Below are 20,918 nucleotides of genomic sequence, written 5' to 3' on the forward strand. Positions count from 1 at the left end.
TATCGGTCAAACAACAAAAAGACAAGTTGGAATTAATAAATATAATTTAAATAATGTATGATAGACTGGGCGCCTCCCTTGGGAGGTTTTTCAGGCACGTCCAGTGGGGAGGAGACCTCGGGGAAGACCCAGGACTAGGTGGAGATATTATATCTCAACACTGGCCTGGGAACGCCTCGGGATCCCCCCGTCAGAGCTGGTCAATGTGGCCCGGGAAAGGGAAGTCTGGGGCCCCCTGCTTGAGCTGCCCCCCCCCCCGCGACCCGACCCCGGATAAGCGGATGACGATGAGTGATGAGAGTGAGTGAGAGATGATAAAAGAAGAATAACTTTAGTTCAGAATGACAGAGACGGAAGGTAATTCCTTTTGAATAAAACCGCGTCGTTTGGCGTTGACGCTGAAGCCCGGCTGTGCTGTCACCTCCTCCTTCCGCAACCACTGGATATATGAAAACATGGCGGCTCGGACGGATCGCGGGGTCCCGCTGAGCACGGTGAGCGCGATTTATTCCTCTTTTCAGGGTTGTCTAGTGATAGAAACTTTTACAAACTGATGACCAGCACTAGCATGGTCCTCGGGGTCACGTGTGTTGTAGGTAACACGTTTAAATACCGTAAATTCACACTCTACTGGAGGCTGGGTTTGCGGGTGTTGACAGCTCTTTCTAGGAACTAGTTAGGAAAACAGAGTGGACACTTACTGTCTCCTGTGATTTGCTGAAGAACCTGACGTCTCGAGGTTTATTCTGTAAAAAGGGTGAAGGTTGTGGTTTTAAACTCTTATTTATCAGAAGTCTGAGGTCCATCAATTATGTGTCATACCTCCTCATACTACAGTAGATAGAGATATATATTTAAGTATTTGAATCAGTAAATCAAGGAAAGGAAAGTGAGGAAACAGGAAGTGTGTGTGTGCAGTTTATTTTAATAAAATAAGCAAGACATACGACTTACGTCTTGCTTATTGCATTAAAATAAACTGCACACACACTCTTCCCGTTTCCTCACTTTCCTTTCCTTGATTTTCTGATTCAAATGCACAGATGTCTAATGACTCCGTTTCCTGCAGTTTCCTCATTTGGCCTTCAATTGATGGAGCAACCTTTTACAAGATTCCATGTTCAACATTATCACACAACACATTTCCATTAAACATATTATCACATTTTACAGTATAACATTCACTCCCCTTGCAGCTTTGTCCCAAGTATCTTCACGCCAACTCCACCAGCCACACCTGGCCATTCAGCGCCATAGCTGAGCTCATAGGTGAGTCATCATTGAAAGGTTGTGTTTTCCTTTGAATCTGTACGTCTCTCTTTAGTTTCACTTTCACTTCATGCTATTAAGGCCCCCTGTGGTCTGCAGGCCTTAAGGTTCTTGCCTGGCACATATGCTGATGTTTTGTATTTTTGTGATAAGACCGATTTCTGTCAAATTAATAAGAATGTGTGAAATATAGGAAGCTGCAGCCGACAAATTAACTTCACAAAACTCATTCAGAAACTTGAATTGTGTTTAAAGAGAGAGCATGTCTAGTGAATCACCATTTTGATCCAGTTTGGCAACGTTTATCAGGTGCCTTGTATTTAACAACTCCACCCTTAATTTTCTTAAAGAAAGGCTCCAACTAGAAGATCAAAAAAGCCTGAGGTGGAGTTATGTTGCAATGACCATAAATTAATCCAATTTTGTTATCCTATAATCACATATTGCAATCTGCCCTTCACCCTTCACTAGAGTGAGGAAAGTGTAATGGACATTTTGTCCTTTGTGGATGTGATATTGCATGAGCAGACATGTTTGTGTAAGACTGACCAAATTTTGTATCTAACCGGGCAACTTTAGGTTTACGATTATCGCTCAGAGACTTTAACTTTATGGTGTCTCTTTGCAAATGGTTGGGAGCTCACATCTGGGGATTCAGTCTAGGGTCGTCCACAGAGATGTAAAGGCAGGAGATTTCCCACCATGATAAGTATTCAGGATGGTAATAAATACCTTTACATACCCAATGGGAGGGAGCTGTGGGTTATAAGAACACAGCTCTCATTCTTTGCTCATCTGTACATGTCATTCAGGTGACGTGTTCTCGGAAATTGCCATCACAAACGACTACCAAAAATAACTTTCAATAAAAAAGGGCGGACAGAAAGCAATACATGTCACGTAACATTACAACATTCTTGAGAAAAGATAGTACGATTCATATTGAAACTACAACTGCAGTCCTGGATGTAGAGTCACCACTTAATACAAATTTGAATAATGCAAAAGGATTGTTTTGTGTGCGTGTGTGCGTATGTGTGTGCTCATATATTCATGGAGGGATTTGGTTCAGTTTTTTTTCCAGTTGTCATCTATTAGTTCTAAAGGAAATTTATTTAAAAAAAAATGCTCCTAACAATGTTCCTTCTCACAGACAATGCCTATGATCCTGATGTCAATGCCAAACAATTCTGGATTGATAAGACTGTGGTTGATGGACAAGAATGCCTCAGCTTCATGGATAATGGAGACGGACTGAACGATGCAGCCATCCAGAAGATGCTCAGGTAAAGACTCAGACAAATAATTGAAACTTAACTTCGATTGTTCATGCAATTTTTCACTTATTTGTAAATGGAGAAATGTCAGATTATATATTTGAAGACTCACTTAAATTTTCATTTTCGTATTAGTTGTGTAATGGCTGTTCTTGTTGGTCACATTACAATGCCTGTATTGTCCTACATGTAATTGACCACTGACCAGTCCAGAAGCTTTAACATGTTATATTTTCCATTATGAATGTGATTCATTACTGAAAGAATGTTTTCATTTTTCTCCCTTAAGCTTTGGGTACAGCGATAAAACCGTTGTCAAAGGTAAAGCACCAATAGGTATCTATGGCAATGGGTTCAAGTCTGGATCCATGCGTCTTGGAAAAGACGCCATCGTTTTCTCAAAGTCAAAGACATCTTCATGCATCGGGATGCTCTCTCAGACCTACCTGGAAGAGATTGAGGCGGAGCAAATAAGTGTGCCCATCATTAGCTTTGCAAACACAAACAAAAACAAGTATATCCTTTATCTAATCCATTAATTCAAACCAAGAACGATGAAATAATATGTCAATATCGTCTCGATTCATTGGCGACATGGTACTAGGGTGAATTGTGTACATGGCAACTGTACAAAACCATCCTCTGATTCCTTTTTTTAAGTTGTCTCATAATGGAAAAGGCATCTAAGTCTGTTTATTCATTTATAGGTAAAAAATGTAGTATTTCTCCTCTCAATCATACATCAATCATGCTTCTGTTTGTACCAACCTTTTATTTAAAATCATCCTTAACTGGAGATTTTACTCTCAGTACGAGAGCAGGACAAAGTCAGTCTGCAGCACATCCTGCGCTATTCCATTTTCAAAAAAGAGGAGGACCTTCTCAAAGAAATCCAAGCCATCAATTCCTCCGGGTCCCCGGGAGAAACAGGCACACGGATTATCATCTGGAATCTCCGCAGGTCTGTCTACAATATACATCATTTTGTTAGATGTTTACTTGCTTTGCCTCGTAGAGGATATTCAGATTTGTGTTTGTTGCCTGTTATCCTCACGCCTGCATAGGTTTTCTCTGGGTACTCCAGCTTCCTCCTACAGTCCAAAGACATTCAGTTTAGGCTAATTTGAGACTTAATGGCCCCAGGTGTGAATGTGAGTGTTTGTTGGCCCTGTGATAGACCGGTGACCAATTTTGGCTCAAGCACCCCCCCCTCGCAACCCTCAAAGGACAAACGGCATAGATAATGGATGGATTGATGGACATCAATATTTTCTCCTCTTTAAGGACATCTGGTGGAGAACTAGAATTTGATTTTCAGAAGGACCGGTACGATATTCGAATTCCATCGGATATCAATGAGTCGGGGAGCGACACTTCTTACCATCAATTGTCATCATACATCCCTGAGAGTGTTTACTCTCTGCGGGTAAGGAGCAGTAATCTCCTCACACAGTCATTAGGATTATTTTAGGTCATTGTTTTTATGGCCCACACCACTTGCCCCACACAAATCACGAGTCAAGAGTTTGTTGACCCTGTGAATGTATTGTCCTAAAATTGTCTTGAGAAATGTTAATTTAGACAATACAATTCACTGACTACATTTGGGTGATTGAAAGTCTGTAAAGGTCATGGTGTCTTCCATTTGAGTATGGGAAAAAAATTGTGTAAACTCAAACTGCACTGGTTGGCAGAGGCATACAACTTTAGGGTGGTAATTCATTTTTTTCATTAAATGCATTTAATTTTGCATAATCCCTATGATATACCTCTCGCTTGAATCTGTCACCTTCCTCTGCTCTTATTGATACATTTGTTTTGTAGGCATATTGCAGTATTTTGTACCTGAAGCCTCGGATGCAGATCGTCATACGAGGTCAGAAAGTGCAATCTCAGTTCATCGCTAAGACTCTCGCCTCCACCAGAAAGGACCACTACAAACCAACGTTCCTGGTATCCTTTCAGTCCTTTTCCTTTTTGGCTTCTGATAGGTGTTGAACACTTGTTTATGGACAAATGGTTGCATCCATGTTTATATCTCTGCTCTTGGGTTTTCCTTCAATGTAACTACAGCCCAAACGCGTTCCTATCACTTTCGGGTATAACACCAAAAATAAAGAGCAGTATGGCATGATGATGTATCACAAGAATCGCCTCATCAAAGCTTACGAACGCGTGGGCTGTCAAATGAAGGTGAGCCTCTGCAGTTACGACACATTTTCAAAGGGTCATAAATGTTATCATCTGCTTTTCGTCTCTCATGACTCGTTTCACTCTACAGGCCAACAGGCAAGGCGTTGGGGTCATTGGCGTAATAGAGTGCAACTATCTTAATCCCACCCACAACAAACAGAGCTTCGATGAGACAGATCACTACAGGTAGTTGTATACGTTTTCTGTTCATTTTGAGCATGTTGGTTTGATATTTATTTCTAGTCGTGATCAAGGAATTATTCCTCAGTACTGGGCCAGGAATATGGAGGTCTTAGGTGCTTTATGTCTTCTACAGGAAAACTATGACCAACATGGCCACCAAACTGGAGGAGTACTGGAAAGAAATGCAGTTCAGAAAGAACAAAGATAATCCAAACAACTCCACACCAGTGGAGGATACCATGTTAGTACACATGCAGTGACTGTTCAATCTGTATTCAACATGCATTCTTGCATGTTGAATACATGCAGAGTCTGCTGTTTCCTTACAGACTCTGATATTTTTCACTGTCTTTGTCCTCAGGAAGCGACCAGATCAGAACTGGGCCCAGTGTGAAAGCTGTCGTAAGTGGCGCAAACTCCCCGATGGGATTGCATGTGACAAGTTACCAAAGGAATGGTTCTGTCATTTGAACCCGGACCCTCAGTTCAGGTAAAATAATAAACCTATTGCGACAATAATTATCTGATGTAATAAAATGAACAAAGATAACTGGAGAATTATACTCATATTCCTATTTATGGATATAGACGTGACCCTGTAGGACAGGCATGCCAGGGTGGAGGCCGGATCCGGCCCAACTGTATGTCACATCCGGCCCGCGGGTGATACGGGTAGAATGTATTTTATTTTTATTTTTATTTTATTTTTTTCCCGGTGGAATCCGTCAGTTGGTATGTAGCTGCTGCCCGCCTCAGCTCCAGCAGCGCTGGTAGGGCTGATCGAGATATAGTTACTAGCTAAGTACACTGTGTTGAATAAGTACTGAGATGTCCTGAGGGTCAGTGAACGGGTCGGGTTGGGACTTGTGACAGTCCTTGACCAAGGGTTGTGGGGTTGTTTGGGATGACAGGCTCTCATTGGCTAGTTTGTTGGTGGCTCAGGGGTGAATGAGGAAGTGGAGGGAGAAGACGAGTGTTGATGTTAGGAGTGAAGAGACGACGCTCGGATATCTGAATGATGTTATGAATATAGCCACTGCCCAGAAACTGTCCACCCGAAATGGAAGAGCTGGTGAAAGTTAAAAGGTGTCTGGGTTCGACAAGTAGCTGAAGTAGGCTGGTCTCCCCTTTTATAATAATCCAGTGTGATATGGGTGGGAGGGAATATATGGGGTTGGGGTGGACTGATAGCCAGGCTAGTGCCATATAGGCATATGTGTGTGTGAAATATGGATTGGGGTTGACTGGTGTTGACTGGCAAAGTTAATGTGCCTTATCTGTTTATGAGCCAATTTCATCTTTTTAGATAGCTCATAATTGGCTATTTTTTCAAGAACATTTTTGTTTTACTAATTCCTAGTGTAAAATTCATTCACATGGCCTATTGTTGGACTACTTTATTCTGGCGCTTACTTTCTCTGACTCGTTTAGGCCTACTTGGCCTGGCCTTCTTTTAATTTGCCTAATTATGCATTCATGTGTTTTCATGTGCAAGCCTTCAATAAATAAAATAAAAGTAAATAACAATTCCACACTTGTGGAAATGTGTTTTTGTGGCACCTATTCTATTATGTAGGCTACTTGCATGGATAGGAAAATGTTATTTTTTAGAGTGGAACTGTCTCCTGCTTTAGGCTACGTAATTGTAGGCCTCATTGTGAGGCGATTTTGGTGCCAATGCAATTTCTCATTGATGTGTAGACCTTCCTGAATAATTTCAAATAGCCTACCTATCCATGTGTTGAGTCAGTCTGAAAGTGTAATCCGGCCCCCTGAGGTCTCGCTTGACAAAAATCTGGCCCCCCTGTCCAATTTCACCGTGGCATCCCTGCTGTAGGATAACTTTTTACATCTACACCATAGACTGTAGATATACACTCACCGGCCACTTTATAAGTTACACCTTGCTAGTTCGGGGTTGGACCCCCTTTAGCCTTCAGAACTGCCTTAATTCTTTGTGGCATTGATTCAACAAGGCGTGGCATTTAAATTATGCTCAATTGGTACGAAGGGGCCCAAAGTGTGCCAAGAAAATATCCTCCACACCATAACACCACCACCACCAGCCTGAACCGTTAATACAAGGTAGGATGGATACAAGGCATGATGGATGCATGCTTTCACCTTCAAAGTCACCTAAATCCCCTTTCTTCCCCATTCTGATGCTCGGTTTGAACTTCAGCAAATCGTCGTCACCATGTCTAGATGTGATTGGCTGATGAGTAATTTGTGATAACATGCAATTAAACAGGTGTCATAGGCTTATTCAAGAACTGTCCTCCTCAATATTGCTAGATGAGACCTGAACCAAACTAAAAAGTCAAAGTTTACATCTAATACTTTTTATCAAACAAAAATGTAATTTAACATGCATACATAGGAATGCTCACTAAGCTTGGGTACATGTGTTTATTAAAACAGAAACCACTACACCTAAATATCACTTTTACTCGTTGGATGTTTGCTGATGTTTTCACTCTCAATCTATTTTGTCCTCCCAGGAGCTGCCAGGTAGAGGAGGAGCCAGAGGACTCTGATGACGAGCAACCTACGTACCACAAGACCTACAAACAACAGTGAGTCACAAATTTCCATTCAAGCTCTGCCATGACTTCTGCCCAAACATATTAACCAATGTTTAATGTGATAAGAACTGATATCGGTTACTTGTGGGTACTTACTCTGTGATTATAATTTTTTTAAAGGGAAAAAATTAATAAAAAGCAGCAAGAGATGAATAGAAAAAAGGTAAGGAACGTATCGTCTGTCATAATTTTCTTCTTCCGCATGATACCGGTAACACCTCGGCACGATCTGAAATAAGAAATTGATTTACTGGTGATATGGATTTGCAAGTTAAAACATCATTAATTGTGCTTTTGGGTATTTGTTCATTTAGGAGGAGGAGAATCGAAGGAAACAGGAAGCGCTGCGAGTCGCTAATCTCGCCAGAGAAAACAGAGATCTGAAACGGCAACTGCAACGGCGTCAAACGGTGAGCTGTCCGTTAAAAACACACAAAGGGGGCTAATGACTAAATGTATTTAATTTTGATTCAGTATAAAGATTTTGGGGCAGCTCAGCGGTGCGATAGTTAGCACTGTTAGCCTCAGAGCAAGAAGGTTCCCGGTCCGGTCGAGGTGTTTCTGTGTGGAGTTTGCATGTCACCATGTCTGTGTTGGTTTGCTTCTCCCCACAATCCAAAGACATGTAGAGACTCTAAATTATTCACAGGTGTGAGTGTGAATGGTGGACTCTGTATGTTGGCTATGCAAATGCCTGCGACCTGTCTCACCCAGTGTCAGCTGGGATGGGATCCAGCTCCCCTTGCATCGATGCTGGATAGATAGATAGATAAATACTTAGGGTCAATACTTGAAGTTGGTTATGATTTAGGAATATAAACAGTTACGAATGTAAAAAAATCTTCTTTGTTTTTCTTTGTTTTTCTTGATAGACTGTCGAATCACCTTCCACCTCCATTACACCAAAGAGGAGGTCCAATGCTGGTTCAACTCCAGTGAGGCCCTCAACTATTTTACAAGCTGGTAAGAACAATTATTGTTTGTTCGCGGGTGAAAGAGAGAATTTCTTTAGATCGAAATATTAAAATATACTTGTTCTCCTTCTGTAGATTGCAGCCCCTCATGTAGCGATGGTCTTCCAGTTATTTCCAATGTGGTCTCTCTGTCAAAATCCCGTCCGAGGTATGATTTTATATATTTAATATTAAATACATAATATTATATGAAATTCACTTTCTTTAAGAAGAATATTAACAGTGCGTTCTTTACACTGCAGGAAAAAAAGAGAACGGTCGCGTGACAGTCCTCCAACAATGGCCAAAAGATATCTAGCAAATGACTTCGAGAGGAGCATCTGCGATACGCCGACATCTATGGATGTGAGCGCACCCTGCTCCCCTTCAGAGCCTGCTGGTGAGGAGTGGGATGATGATAATGATGAGGACATTTTCCTCTTGGAAGATGCCGGCACGCCCAAACCAAAAGATCCCTGCTTTGCTTTGACTAAAGTGAAAATAGAGCCAGAGCCAACTGATGCCGGTATCTCCATGGTGTTGGAGTGTAGGAATGACATCGCCGTGGAGTCACAGACAAACACTGCGGGAGAGAGCTCTACCAGGTCTGCGGCTGTTGGAGCCGATCCCTCCCCGGCCCCTCCACCACAGATGACCAGCACCAACACCCAGACAGAAGCACCCAAAGTAAAGAAGGAAGAGGAGGATCCCAATCAAAGTGAGGGGAATGGAGTAGCTGGGCCGAGTACATCAAATGTAAATGGTGTAGAACATATTTCACCTGCCTGCTGCAATGAAGAAGGAGTCATAAAGCAAGAGAGTGAGGTAAATACTCAAAATGACCATCACAGAAATCCTCAGAACGGAGTGACACATCCCATGGAAGGTGACGAAATTGCAGGACCTTCCCGTGCACCTTTCTCCCCACCTAACAACCCAAGTGTCACTGACGTGCAGGAACAACAAGACCAGCTCCTGGAGCTCTTGCAGGAGACAGCGCAAGAGAGAGACTCCTTAAAAGACGAAGTCAATAGACTTACCTGCCAGCTGCATGAAATGCAGAGCACACTGCTGGAGCCGTCTGAGATCAATGACAAGAGACGATGGTCTCATCAGGCCAGCCAGACGCTGAAGACGGAGGAAACAGTGGAGGGGATTGACTACAAAAGTATGTTTGAGAAGGCAAAAGAGAAAGTTGATGAGTTGATTAAAGAGAAAGAGGCCTTACTGGCAGCTACTGAGAGCGAACCCAGTCGTGATCAAGGTGAGGAAAAGGCCTCTGACGAGATTGCACTGCAAGTTGACTCTCTGATGCGAGAACTGGACCAAAAACACATGGAGAACGAAGCTCTGCTAGCAAAGGTCAGTGTGTCTGGAGCTTAGAGATGAATACATTCACAGCAAACAATAATTAATATGAGAATGTGAGAATTGTTTTCAAGACAATCTGCAAACAATGTACCTCTATCTTTTGATGTGGATGTTGCATTTCCTGGATTTGACAGAAACATTGAGAAAATGCTACTTGACGTCTGAAAAACCCACTTAAGTCTTGACTTTTATTCTTGACCTTTTGAAACTTCAAACAAAAACAAAATCTAAACTCAACTTTCCTCATATTCAAGCTTTCCAAAATGTTCAAACATTTGTGACTTGAAGGGGGAAGTTAAAGTTTGTAAGACAATTAGACACAGTTTAAATCTCTGTGAAGCTTATTGCTACACATGCATCCAAGTCTGCTTCAGAGTATGATTAGAATTATGAATAATTGTGGCTCACAGTTCTTAAAAACAGCATTTACCTGGAAGTCAGAGCTCAGAGCTTGTATGTACATTATGTATAATTCATCATTGATCAATCAAGATCATGAGTTTTTTTTCTTCCTCTTGGGAGTCACTATGTGCTGTGCCACCAGAACGACATACTTCATGTGGAGAGGATGACCCTGGCTGAGGACCTTCGAGGCCTCAGGTCGATGCTGCAGCAGCAGAGGGGAAACGCCGGAGAGGGAAGCACAACGCAACCGCAAAAAAACACGGATTCTTCTGCACAAACTGATACAGAGGAGGCCACAGGGGCAACTGTCGCTGGCGGAGACTCAAGCTCGGACACATTCAGAAGGTTGGACTCTTGTAAAATCTCTCCTCTTACATGTCGTGTGAATTATCACAGTCTTTCACGCATGAACCACGCAGCAGGAGATTCTCCGCTCAGACGCATTCACAGCACGCAGATCATGTAATTTTGTTTGTAGCACATGGACACCAGTCAGCCCTTATCACCAAAAGCTCTGTTGACACCTTCACCGGTGCCATGTGTGGCTCCTCTTTTTTGTACCTTGACATATTTGCATTCTTTTATGCAAATAGTTTTGCCTCTGTAGCATGTTAGAAATGGAATCAACACGCCCTCTCATTCACGTTGAATCTCGCTGTAAGATCTCCTGCTGTTTTCTCATGTGTGCTCATTGACACATTATCCTGAGTTTTTTCTTGGGGGCTGGCAGGAGAAAATCAGACTTTTACGTTCTCACATACAGCCCTCCAGCAAAAGTCCAGAGATTATTTTGAGTTCAGCCCGTGGCTGAAAGCAGTTTTACAATGTCTATTATGGCAACACAGTAGAACAAGTGATCTAAGTTTGCCTCTTTTTTTGTATCCATCTCTCTCACAGCCTTATCGAGCTTCGGCAGAACGTCGGCCGCCTTCTCATCACCTCGATTCCTGCTCTGTCCCTCGACCAAGTGAATTTTGAGTGCAATGTAATCGATGAGATCCTCGAACAGTTTCTGTCTGAGAGAGATTCTGTCAGAGAAGGGGAACAAGGGAATTAACCAAATCCTGACATACACTATGCCTTTTAATATTCCATACAGATGTCTTGGAAATTAGATTGTATTTATTTGAATGTATGACTTATTAACAGATTTTATATTGACGCACATTAAATGCAACATGCTATAAACTGCTTTACATTATATATTTTTGAAAAGTAACTTTCAGTCCGTCAGCCACCATTGAAACTATGTTCAGATCCACCACTTAACACTGCTATTCATTTTTATGACTGTTGTTGACGCGTATGAGGTTTTAACTCTGTAAAGCAGCATTAGATACCTTGAAAAGTGATATTTTAATTTCAGTTCTTCCTCTTCTTATTCTTCTTCACCTTCTCCTTGACCTTTTCCTTCTTCTTCACCTTCTTCTTCTTTAGCCACTTCCTCTTCTCCTTTACCTATGTCTACCACTGCACTTTCTGTTTCCTCTTCTTGTCCCACTTCCTTTTCAGCTTCCCTGAATTTTGTATCCATTGTAGCCATGGAGTGACTTTTTTAATGCTTTCCAAACAAAATGCAAAAAATCCTGTTTAGGTTGTTCTGATTAGAGCCTGAATTATATTTCTTAATTGTTTGTCTTTGATTTGTACTGAATCAAGTTTTGTTTTTATTCTGCCAAATAAACTTTGTTTGCTTTCTTTACTCTGTGATACATTATCATACGTTTAAACATTTACATTACATTACATTACATTAAACATGTCCTAATACAATAGATGTGGCAATGACACTGAGCCAGTCCGTGTGTTTTGGACTGATACAAACTGTAGTTCAACTGCCAGAGTTATCAGGAACGTTTTAAACTTGTACTTGTACTTTTACTTTACTTGTAATAATATTTTAATGGTAGGGGTCAACTAAAGTTAAATATAAAATATTCATAAAATAATCATTTTTTATTACTAGTGACAGTGATTACAAAATCAATTTACAAAATCATTAAAAATAATTACTTTGTATAAAAAATTTAACAAAGAAAGAATGAAATAAATGTTAAAGGGAAACTAAAAGTCAAATCTAATTGATTTGAAACATTTTGGACGGAGAAGTATTCTATTCAACGTCACCGCTAAGAACCCCCTCTTCCGCGTGGTCGTCCAATCAACGCAGCCCGGTCCACCGGAAGCTTTGAACGAATCGTACGCGGGAAATCTGTGACTCTTCAGCTGGACAACGGAGCAGGTAAAACGACTGAAGATTTGCTCGGTTTAAATAATGAACACAAAGCCCTCGTGTGTATTCGTAGCAAACACACACTTCAGCTAACGGCTAACGCACGTTCACATGTTATACATCTTGCGTCACGCTAGTCACGTACCGTCAAACAGACTCAATCCCGCTAACTTCCACGCTAGCCGGGTTAGCTCCTGTGAGCATTCGTCTCCTGTGGCTGTGTAGCTAGTTTTTTTTACATCGACTCATTATCATCTTCTGTCCGTGATACAGCGTCTGTAGCTGATAGCATGTTATATAAATAACCGACTGTTGCGGCTGCAGAGTCATTATCAGTGGATGTACAACAGCGTGAAGCAGCGAATTAACGTGTTTTTGTGTTTTACCCCCCGAGGTCGGTGTTGGACATAAAGGAAATGAAGGTGGTAACGTGTGAGATCGCATGGCACAACAAGGAGCCGGTGTACAGTGTGGACTTCCAGCACAGCGCAGATGGACGCGTTCGTCGACTGGCAACAGCCGGAGTGGACACCACTGTCAGGGTGAGTAGAGAGGGAGAGATGAATACAGCTACAGGCTGGTGAAAGAAAGACAGAATCACTGTAATGATCGTGTAGTGTAATAATGAGCACATAACTTGTTGGCATGAATGTCTAAAGGGATGGTTCTCCCAATTGTCTACTCACCACTATGCCCATGGAGGGGTGGGAGAAGTGTTTGAGTCCACAAAACACTTTTGGAGTTTCAGGGGTAACATACTCTCTATATTCATGCAGCTGTGGCGAGTGGACACAGGCTCAGATGGGAAGGCGGCGGTGGAGCTACTGTCCAATCTGGCTCGTCATACCAAGGCTGTCAACGTGGTGCGCTTCAGCCCGAACGGAGAGCTGCTTGCCTCAGGAGGAGATGGTACGTAAAGATTCTCTAGGTCACCCTTTAAAACAGACTAATGCTGGTGTTTTCAAAACAGCAAGCCAATTTGCCCTTTTAATAGTCATATGGTATTCATATTTTACAGATGCAGCAATTCTCCTGTGGAAGCTAAACGACTCTAAGGAGCCTGATCAGTTGCCTGCGTTCCAGGAGGATGAAGATGCTCAGCTCAACAAGGAGAGCTGGTCTGTGATCAAGACACTGAGGTACACAGTTTGGATCACACCAAGCTCAAATGTCTAAATGATCAATATAATTAGTAACATTGTGCACATTTGAGTTTTCCAGACATGATAAACATCCTCCCAGCATTATAGTACTTTCCAAATGTTAAATCCTGCCCTGTAGTATTGGAAGCCACTGGATCATATAACAATTCTTCTCCCTCTGTCACCCACATTTTCTTACTTGAACTGAAAAACATATATGACTGACATGTCTCAAGGTCAGTTTACATTTTTAAACAAGTCTAAATGGAAATACAAAGTTGCGCATGTTACATTACATTACATTACATTACATTTAGCTGACGCTTTTATCCAAAGCGACTTACAATAAGTGCATTCAAACCCGAGGGTACATACCACATCAGCAGATATAGATGTGACAGCAAAGGTCAACAACCCACTAATTACTGAAACTTATTATTTTATCATTTTCACATTATACTACTTCTTACCTATCAAATACACCTTTCAGATTGATATCTGAATTGTTTTCGCTGCTGCCTTTGGTTTGTATAGATCATGGTTGAGGAATCAAGTTATTTTTATTCTGTTATCACAGCTTAATTCTGACATAGGAACACACAACCTGAGATACTGAGTTACTTAATCTAAATTTGCAGCCACAATTTAGTTTTACAAAGAAGTTTTTAATCGGTTCATGTGTATTTTAGGGGACACATAGAGGATGTGTACGACATCTCCTGGACACGGGATGGAAACTTCATGGTGTCTGGATCTGTCGACAACACAGCTATTATGTGGGACATCAACAAAGGTCTGCACGTCGTCAGAGATACTGTTTGTGTGTTCTGTATTGTTTCATCTTCTATGTACTGAAGGAAGCATGCTGCATAACTTACTGTACAGTGTGAGGCTAAGGCTTATTTTAGCTTTGTATTTACTATGCTGGTTGCAACTGTCTTTATGCTGTAGGACAGAAGTTGTGTATCTTGAACGACCATAAGAGTTACGTGCAGGGTGTGACCTGGGATCCTCTGGGACAGTATGTGGCCACTCTCAGCTGTGACAGGTATAACGCTCATTAAGTCATTATGTTTGGCTGTAACCTATAGTCAATGACCATGAGGTTTTCATTTCTTGATGCTCAAGTTGTTTGTGTTTTTTCTTCCCCTCAGGGTGATGCGTGTGTACAGCGCACACACCAAGAAGAAGGCTTTCTCTATCAGTAAAATGAGCTCTGGGCCACTTCCAGAGGGAGAGGTCAGTATATATGTAGCATTGTTGACACTCCTATGAGTCGCACCATGGTGCTATGGTAAAATCAGAAATCCCTTAGCTGACTGTAAAATGAACACCAAACCATTCTTTCTATATAATTCCATTTTCCGTGTACCATTTATGTAGAGTTTTTCTCCATCAGCTCAACTCTCCTTTCTCTCATATTACTCACTAAAATCTTCAGAGACTTTCTGTTTTCCTGAAAAAATTGTGAAAGGTGATTTTGAACAGGTTCTCAGTCCTTCTCTGCGTCTCTGCAGGTGAAGCCGCACAGAATCTTCCACGACGACAGCATGAGGTCGTTCTTCCGACGTCTTTCGTTCACACCAGATGGTTCTTTTCTGATCGTCCCAGGTACGGAAGCAGAATCCTCAAAATGTGGCTTCTACCTGACTTATCCTGTGAAAGTAATTTGTATATGTTCCTTTCTTGGTTGTCACATATTTTTTAACCTCAGCTGGATGTGTGGAGATTGGAGAAAACATCATGAATACCACCTACATCTTTTCCAGGAAGAGCCTCAAGAGGTAACTGTTCTGTGCCGGTCAGATTCAGTGTTGTTGTATTAAAGGAGGTTAATCATGTATAAATCTTTCTGTTTGTCTTAGGCCCATCGCCCACTTGCCATGTCCAACTAAAGCCACACTGGCTGTGCGCTGCTGCCCAGTCTACTTTGAACTGAGAACCAAGAAGGGAGAAGGCAAGGACATTGGTTAACAGACACACACAAGTGTTATTTAAGTCTTTGTAATTGTCTGTTCTCTTATATCTCATCTTTACCATTTGTATTTTCCCTGTTTCACGTAGATGGTTCTGAACAGCTTCTTCCCAACACATTCCAGTTGCCTTACCGTATGGTGTTTGCAGTGGCGTCAGAAGACTCCATCTTTTTGTATGACACTCAGCAGACCCTTCCCTTCGGCCTGGTGTCTAACATCCACTACCACACACTCAGTGATCTTACATGGTAATTCAACATTTTCCTCTGTTGTCTTTTGTTGTGTGTTCTTCCATAGATAAACACCTTAAAAAATGTTTAGATTAAAATGATCAGTGGTAGACATAGAAATGTGGTTTGTGTCTAAAAGACTAAATTATAATTTCATTCCTCCATTTCTTTTTCACGTGCATCTCCTCCATGTTTCCTCCATCCAATTGATGTTTCTTTTGTATCCCCTTTAGGTCTCGGGATGGTTCCTTCCTGGCGGTGTCCTCCACAGATGGCTACTGCTCCTTCCTGACCTTCTCTCCTGGGGAGCTGGGCACTCCACTGAAGGAGCCCCCCACATTAGAGGTCTTTGTCCCGAACAGTGGTGTCGAGAAAAAGGGCAAGAAGTCAGCGGTCAGGACATCGTCTCCCTTGAGCAGCGCAGCCCCGACTCCCTCTTCCCAAACCATCCATTGCAAAGATGCCCCCTCTATCACCCCCCCAGAGGAGAAGAAGAGCACCCCCAGTACCAAGTCCAAAACTCAGCCGCGCAGGATCACCCTCAACACTCTGCAGGGTTGGGGGAAACCCAGTAGTCCTAAAACCACAGCTCCTCCAGCACCTCAGACCCCGACATCTGGAAGCACAAGTGCTCCGTCCACTCCCCAACCACTCGTCGCCCCCCTCACCCCCACCAGCTCCAAAACGCAATTACGTGTTGCTCCCCTCACACCCTCCACCCCAAAAGCCCTTAACAGTGCCAATACTGCTGGACCCACTACTCCGAAGGGTACAACCACCCCGAAGGGACCCCCCTCAAGGTAAATATTATATCGTATACTGCTGAGTCTTCTTATGAACGCAGGTATGCTTTGATTGTGTACGCGTTTTTGAGAGTTGCAATTCACAGTTTTTGCATTATCAATTAACCGTTTCTTGTAAAATTTAGTAGGAAATTTGGAAGTTACCATCTGTATAATTGAACCCCATTGCAAAAGCTCGGCTCGAATCTTTAATTCACTGATTTACACTGGAGCCAAATTATCTAGAAACTAGACTGGCATTCAGTGGTGCTCATATCTCTACCAAGGCCCAACATTTCCCTTTGTATGTCCTTTAAACGTGCCTGATATATTTTCCTATCAAGATCCATAATTCCCCCCCCAGAAAAATCTAACTAAATGTTGAGAAATATCCACCGGTACCAGCCCCCAAAATACAATTTTTATCACGTTTCACACAATTCTTTGAGAAACGCCCTATTTCACAGTGAAAACAGTGGAAAAGAAAGTTCCTGGATCCACACCTAAACTTCATATCCTTCCACCAAGAGTCTTGGAAATGCATTCAGTCGTTTTTTTGTGATCCTGCTAACAGATAAACATACAAACATACAATAATAAAAGAATTAGACCGGGACGAAAAATAACCTCTTGGGCGTAGCCAATATAATAAAGGCAAACACCATGGTAATTCGGGTACGCTAAAAGGTTTGGGTCTGCAGCACGATAAGTTATAATTATAAGGGTATATATGACATGAAGAAAGCAGACTCTGCCTCATACATGTGTATGGATGGCATTTTATGGAAATGCTTGAACTTCCTGAGTGTGATTTGACTGCAGTCAGACTGAGGGAGTAACTTCACGAGGCCTCATCCATCCACCTCCATGCCGCCTTAATGATTTAAGATCCTAAGGTGATTATCTCTAAAGATGCTGTTTACAACGGTGGCTACGCAGAGCAAGAAAGCCCTGTGCTCTTTAAATTGATTAAATATCATATGGTGTATTATGCATCCTATATGTTTTATAGTCTTTAAAATATTCAGTGAAAACAGTAGTAGAGTTATAGGTTGCAGCAATAGGTTGGTGATGTGTTAGTTGGTTTGCATGCGCCCGGTACTGGCAGTGAGAACAAAGCCCTGTCTGGTATGAGAGATTCGTTGGACCCCCCACTGACAATAAAATAATAATCACTCTGCCAGACCGCTCGTGGAACAATGGCAGATCTGCACATGCGTTTGTATTCGCTTTGTATCTCTAACTTGGAACGTTGGCCGTGACTACGCCTGACTATTTTTACTACTAGGCAAAGAAGAAGAAAGACGCGGGGGGGTTAATGCAGTGGAAGAGTGGAAGGAGGACATTTTATTTGAATGTTTTTGCCTTGGAGTGTCCTTACCCTCTGTGCTTTTTCTGTATGTTTTCAGGAGAGTATCTTTGACTCCCATTGCATCCCGGTCTCCAGCTGTCAGTTCCCTCTTCAGAACTCCCTCCTCCACTGAGAAGGCCAAACACGGTTCGTGAGGGCAACGTCTGTGTTTTCCTTTATTAACAGATATCGCAAGAGATGTTCGACAATTTAAAAGCACATATGTTGCTGATGGAGACATTCTCCATCCTCATTGACAATCACACAGTCTGCTAACTATTAGGATTAGTGGTGCACCATTTCAACTTTACCCCTCCAGATATTGATGTAGTTTGGTACCTGACAATACAGAGTACCCACGGATACCAGTGCTGGGTTTTCCCAAATTTAAAAACTGCATAGAGCAATGCATGGAACTCTTAGGTTATAGTTATGTGAGGTAACATAAGGCCAGGGATGCTGTGGCATGTCATAACTGATGGCGGAAACTATCAAAAAATATTTTTAAGGACAAACTGAATTGTACTGCCATTGTCATGACTTATCTCAATCAATGTTATCAGGACATAATTGATCAAATACCCTTTGATCAGTGTCGATCTCACAACCGCTGTGCTTTGATATGAGTGTTTCAAGATATCCAATCCTTGACATCTGCTGTGCATGGACTCTCTTAAGCTTAGCAGAAAAGTGAGAGCTAAAAATAATATAAACTAGAAGGGTTCTCAGAGAGCGGATACCTTTGCCAAGAGTAACAGCCTATCTCATCATGTTAACCAAAGTGAAAAATATTTCCTGGACAGGCCTGTTTCCCCAGGCTTTCTGCCTTTGTTGACAGGATAGTAAGCTTGACGTGGGGAGAGGGAATGGGGGAAGACACGCAGATAAGAGCTGGGCTGGAACTGGTTTTAAGCCTCTGTATGCTCCAAAAAATATACTTGGTTAATTTGTTCCTGTCCCAACCCTCCAAAAAAGTTCTATGGAAGTCGATTCACTAGTTTGAGTATTCTAGCTGGCAAACAAATTACAGAGGTAACAATATTACCATTTACATTTGAGGTCTTTCTTTTTGTTTTTGCCATCATTATTATTGGCTATAAAAAAGCTTCTACTCATAATAGTAACTGCTGGGATCTGGGGCCACAGCAATATCACAAACAAGGCTATCTGATAGAGCTAGAAGCACAAGCAGGAAGTAAGGTTTGTAGGCACACCTGTGTACTTCCTCATGGGTTGGTTCAGTATGACAATAAACCTGAACATATAGCTTTTGTTTTCTGTTTTAAATGCTTTTGTATTTCAAGTGGACTGGTTTGAAGCCTATATATTCATATGACGGCTTATGTTAATTTCCACGTCAGAACTTTAAAGAGTGATCAAGACTGGAATGGCCTCTCACTAGAGTCCCTGCCTCTGGCCCATGTCCCATCCTTTCTCCGAGTTCTGTGGAAATCCATTCTGATAAATCCTGCTGATAAACAAACGAACAGGAGTGAAAACACCTTCATGGCAGACGTAGTAAAACCCAATAATAGTAATAAGTAAACATAATTATAAATTAAATATTCTGTCAATTTAATGGAAGAAACAACTTAACATGAAAAACATTAGTAATACCACAGTGCCCTATCTTGAATATATGTGCATATTGACTTGTTGAGCCCCAAAGTCACTGATGTCTTCACTTGTCTTTCTCCAGAACGTCCGTCTCCCCCCACTGATCCAGTGTGCCAGCCTCCAGAATCCAAAAGACCCAAGACCAGTGACCCCCCCACAAAGTCCAGTGTCGGCCAGGCTTAGAGTTTAACTGGGAACCGTCTGGTGCTGTATCAGAGAACAGTTCATCAAGCAGTGTTAAAGACCACCACTGAGGCTCCCCACAGATCTAATCCCATTTCGCTGCAGCACTGTGTTTGGGTTTCGATCTGTCTCTACTTGATCTAATGAAACAAAGCTTTAACCTCAGATAATGAACTCTGTTAAAATACAAACTGTGTTGCAGTAGGTATCCTTGAGTTAATCGTTTTAGTCGTGTGTGTCCTGTATGATACTGTAAACAATTACTAAGGCAACTGTTTTATATTTGTTTGACTTTAGATGCTGTTGTAAAAAGGAAATTTGTCTCACTTCTTGTCAAGAACATGTAATTGTGAAACTTAGAAAAACTGCACTCCAAACCCGGAGAAGAAGAGAAAACATGCACTTCAGGGCTTAGTGCTTGTGTTTAATGTGTCACCCTGAGTCTGAATTATATAAAGGTTGATTGAACGAACAGTTTAATGGAAAAGCTGAGTCATTTTCTATGTCTAATAAAGGACGTTTCATATACATTACATGGGAATGTGTTTTTTGTTGAATGTCTGGGATGATGAATTTATTTAATGAGTCTCTAAAACATCTAAAATCAATTATATTTGGAGAACTATCACTTACATAGCCTTTAATTTAAATATAAGAAGTCTTATTTGGAATCCAAAGCCAACTCTACAGTTACATTGAGCTGCTATAGAAAATGTTGAAAGTAAACCAAAGAGATATCTGTACTCTGTTGCATCAACGTCTACACTTCATCTATCTGCAATTATCCAGAGCATCAGTGAATGAAATAAAGTTTTTGACTCCACAGATATACTCTTGCGTAGCTTGCACATTTTTATAATTGCTATTTGTATAATCTTGAAAAAATTGCAGCTGCTTTTTTAGATAATGACCATTTCATTTCAGAAATAGGGCTGGACAAGGATGACATTTTAGTATTCAGACTCCGGCTCCAAATTAAATAAAAGCTATCAATGTCAATCATTTTCAGAATATAATCCTCGTCAATAGCAACATATCACATGTTCAATATATATTGATATAATGCTTATACATTGTGTAAGCAGAGAGAGGAGGTCTAACATAACTGAGGTACTACAGATTTAGAAAATGTTGTATTCAAGTTTTTTTTATTGACAAGTCACAGTCC

The 20,918-nt window shown here is 41.5% G+C and overlaps 2 protein-coding genes across 3 annotated transcripts; both read left to right on the top strand.

Annotated features, from left to right (window-relative positions):
• Positions 1 to 347: 347 nt before the first annotated feature.
• On the top strand, positions 348 to 11,938 carry morc3a (MORC family CW-type zinc finger 3a). The gene is made up of 19 exons (XM_062402846.1): positions 348 to 494; positions 1,197 to 1,269; positions 2,423 to 2,555; positions 2,836 to 3,062; positions 3,351 to 3,507; positions 3,831 to 3,972; positions 4,371 to 4,499; positions 4,620 to 4,739; positions 4,828 to 4,925; positions 5,056 to 5,163; positions 5,284 to 5,412; positions 7,424 to 7,498; positions 7,628 to 7,670; positions 7,822 to 7,917; positions 8,380 to 8,470; positions 8,557 to 8,629; positions 8,724 to 9,822; positions 10,376 to 10,581; positions 11,134 to 11,938. Exons 1-19 carry the CDS (start codon positions 456 to 458, stop codon positions 11,291 to 11,293), a joined length of 3,198 nt encoding a protein of 1,065 aa, XP_062258830.1. The 5' UTR covers positions 348 to 455; the 3' UTR covers positions 11,294 to 11,938.
• Positions 11,939 to 12,385: 447 nt separating this feature from the next.
• On the top strand, positions 12,386 to 20,278 carry chaf1b (chromatin assembly factor 1, subunit B). Of its 2 annotated transcripts, none has more exons than XM_062401846.1 (14): positions 12,386 to 12,478; positions 12,864 to 13,011; positions 13,246 to 13,378; positions 13,488 to 13,608; positions 14,301 to 14,404; positions 14,563 to 14,659; positions 14,766 to 14,850; positions 15,129 to 15,222; positions 15,326 to 15,395; positions 15,477 to 15,568; positions 15,676 to 15,835; positions 16,051 to 16,617; positions 18,009 to 18,097; positions 19,650 to 20,278. In XM_062401846.1, the coding sequence occupies exons 2-14, from the start codon at positions 12,886 to 12,888 to the stop codon at positions 19,748 to 19,750; spliced, it is 1,839 nt and encodes a 612-aa protein (XP_062257830.1). In that variant the 5' UTR covers positions 12,386 to 12,478; positions 12,864 to 12,885; the 3' UTR covers positions 19,751 to 20,278. The 2 variants fall into 2 exon arrangements, with proteins under 2 accessions (XP_062257830.1, XP_062257831.1); XM_062401847.1 differs by lacking the exon at positions 12,386 to 12,478 and adding an exon at positions 12,542 to 12,665.
• Positions 20,279 to 20,918: the final 640 nt, after the last annotated feature.

The sequence above is a fragment of the Platichthys flesus genome, chromosome 13 (assembly GCF_949316205.1).
Source record: "Platichthys flesus chromosome 13, fPlaFle2.1, whole genome shotgun sequence".
Classification (NCBI taxonomy): domain Eukaryota; kingdom Metazoa; phylum Chordata; class Actinopteri; order Pleuronectiformes; family Pleuronectidae; genus Platichthys; species Platichthys flesus.

Coding starts and splice junctions, on each gene's coding strand:
- morc3a (XM_062402846.1), top strand. CDS start 456: ATGGCGGCTCGGACGGATCGCGGGGTCCCGCTGAGCACG. Junction 495..1,196: donor GCGGGGTCCCGCTGAGCACG/GTGAGCGCGATT, acceptor CTCCCCTTGCAG/CTTTGTCCCAAGTATCTTCA. Junction 9,823..10,375: donor ACGAAGCTCTGCTAGCAAAG/GTCAGTGTGTCT, acceptor CTGTGCCACCAG/AACGACATACTTCATGTGGA.
- chaf1b (XM_062401846.1), top strand. CDS start 12,886: ATGAAGGTGGTAACGTGTGAGATCGCATGGCACAACAAGGAGCCGGTG. Junction 14,405..14,562: donor TATGTGGGACATCAACAAAG/GTCTGCACGTCG, acceptor TTTATGCTGTAG/GACAGAAGTTGTGTATCTTG. Junction 15,836..16,050: donor ACACTCAGTGATCTTACATG/GTAATTCAACAT, acceptor TATCCCCTTTAG/GTCTCGGGATGGTTCCTTCC.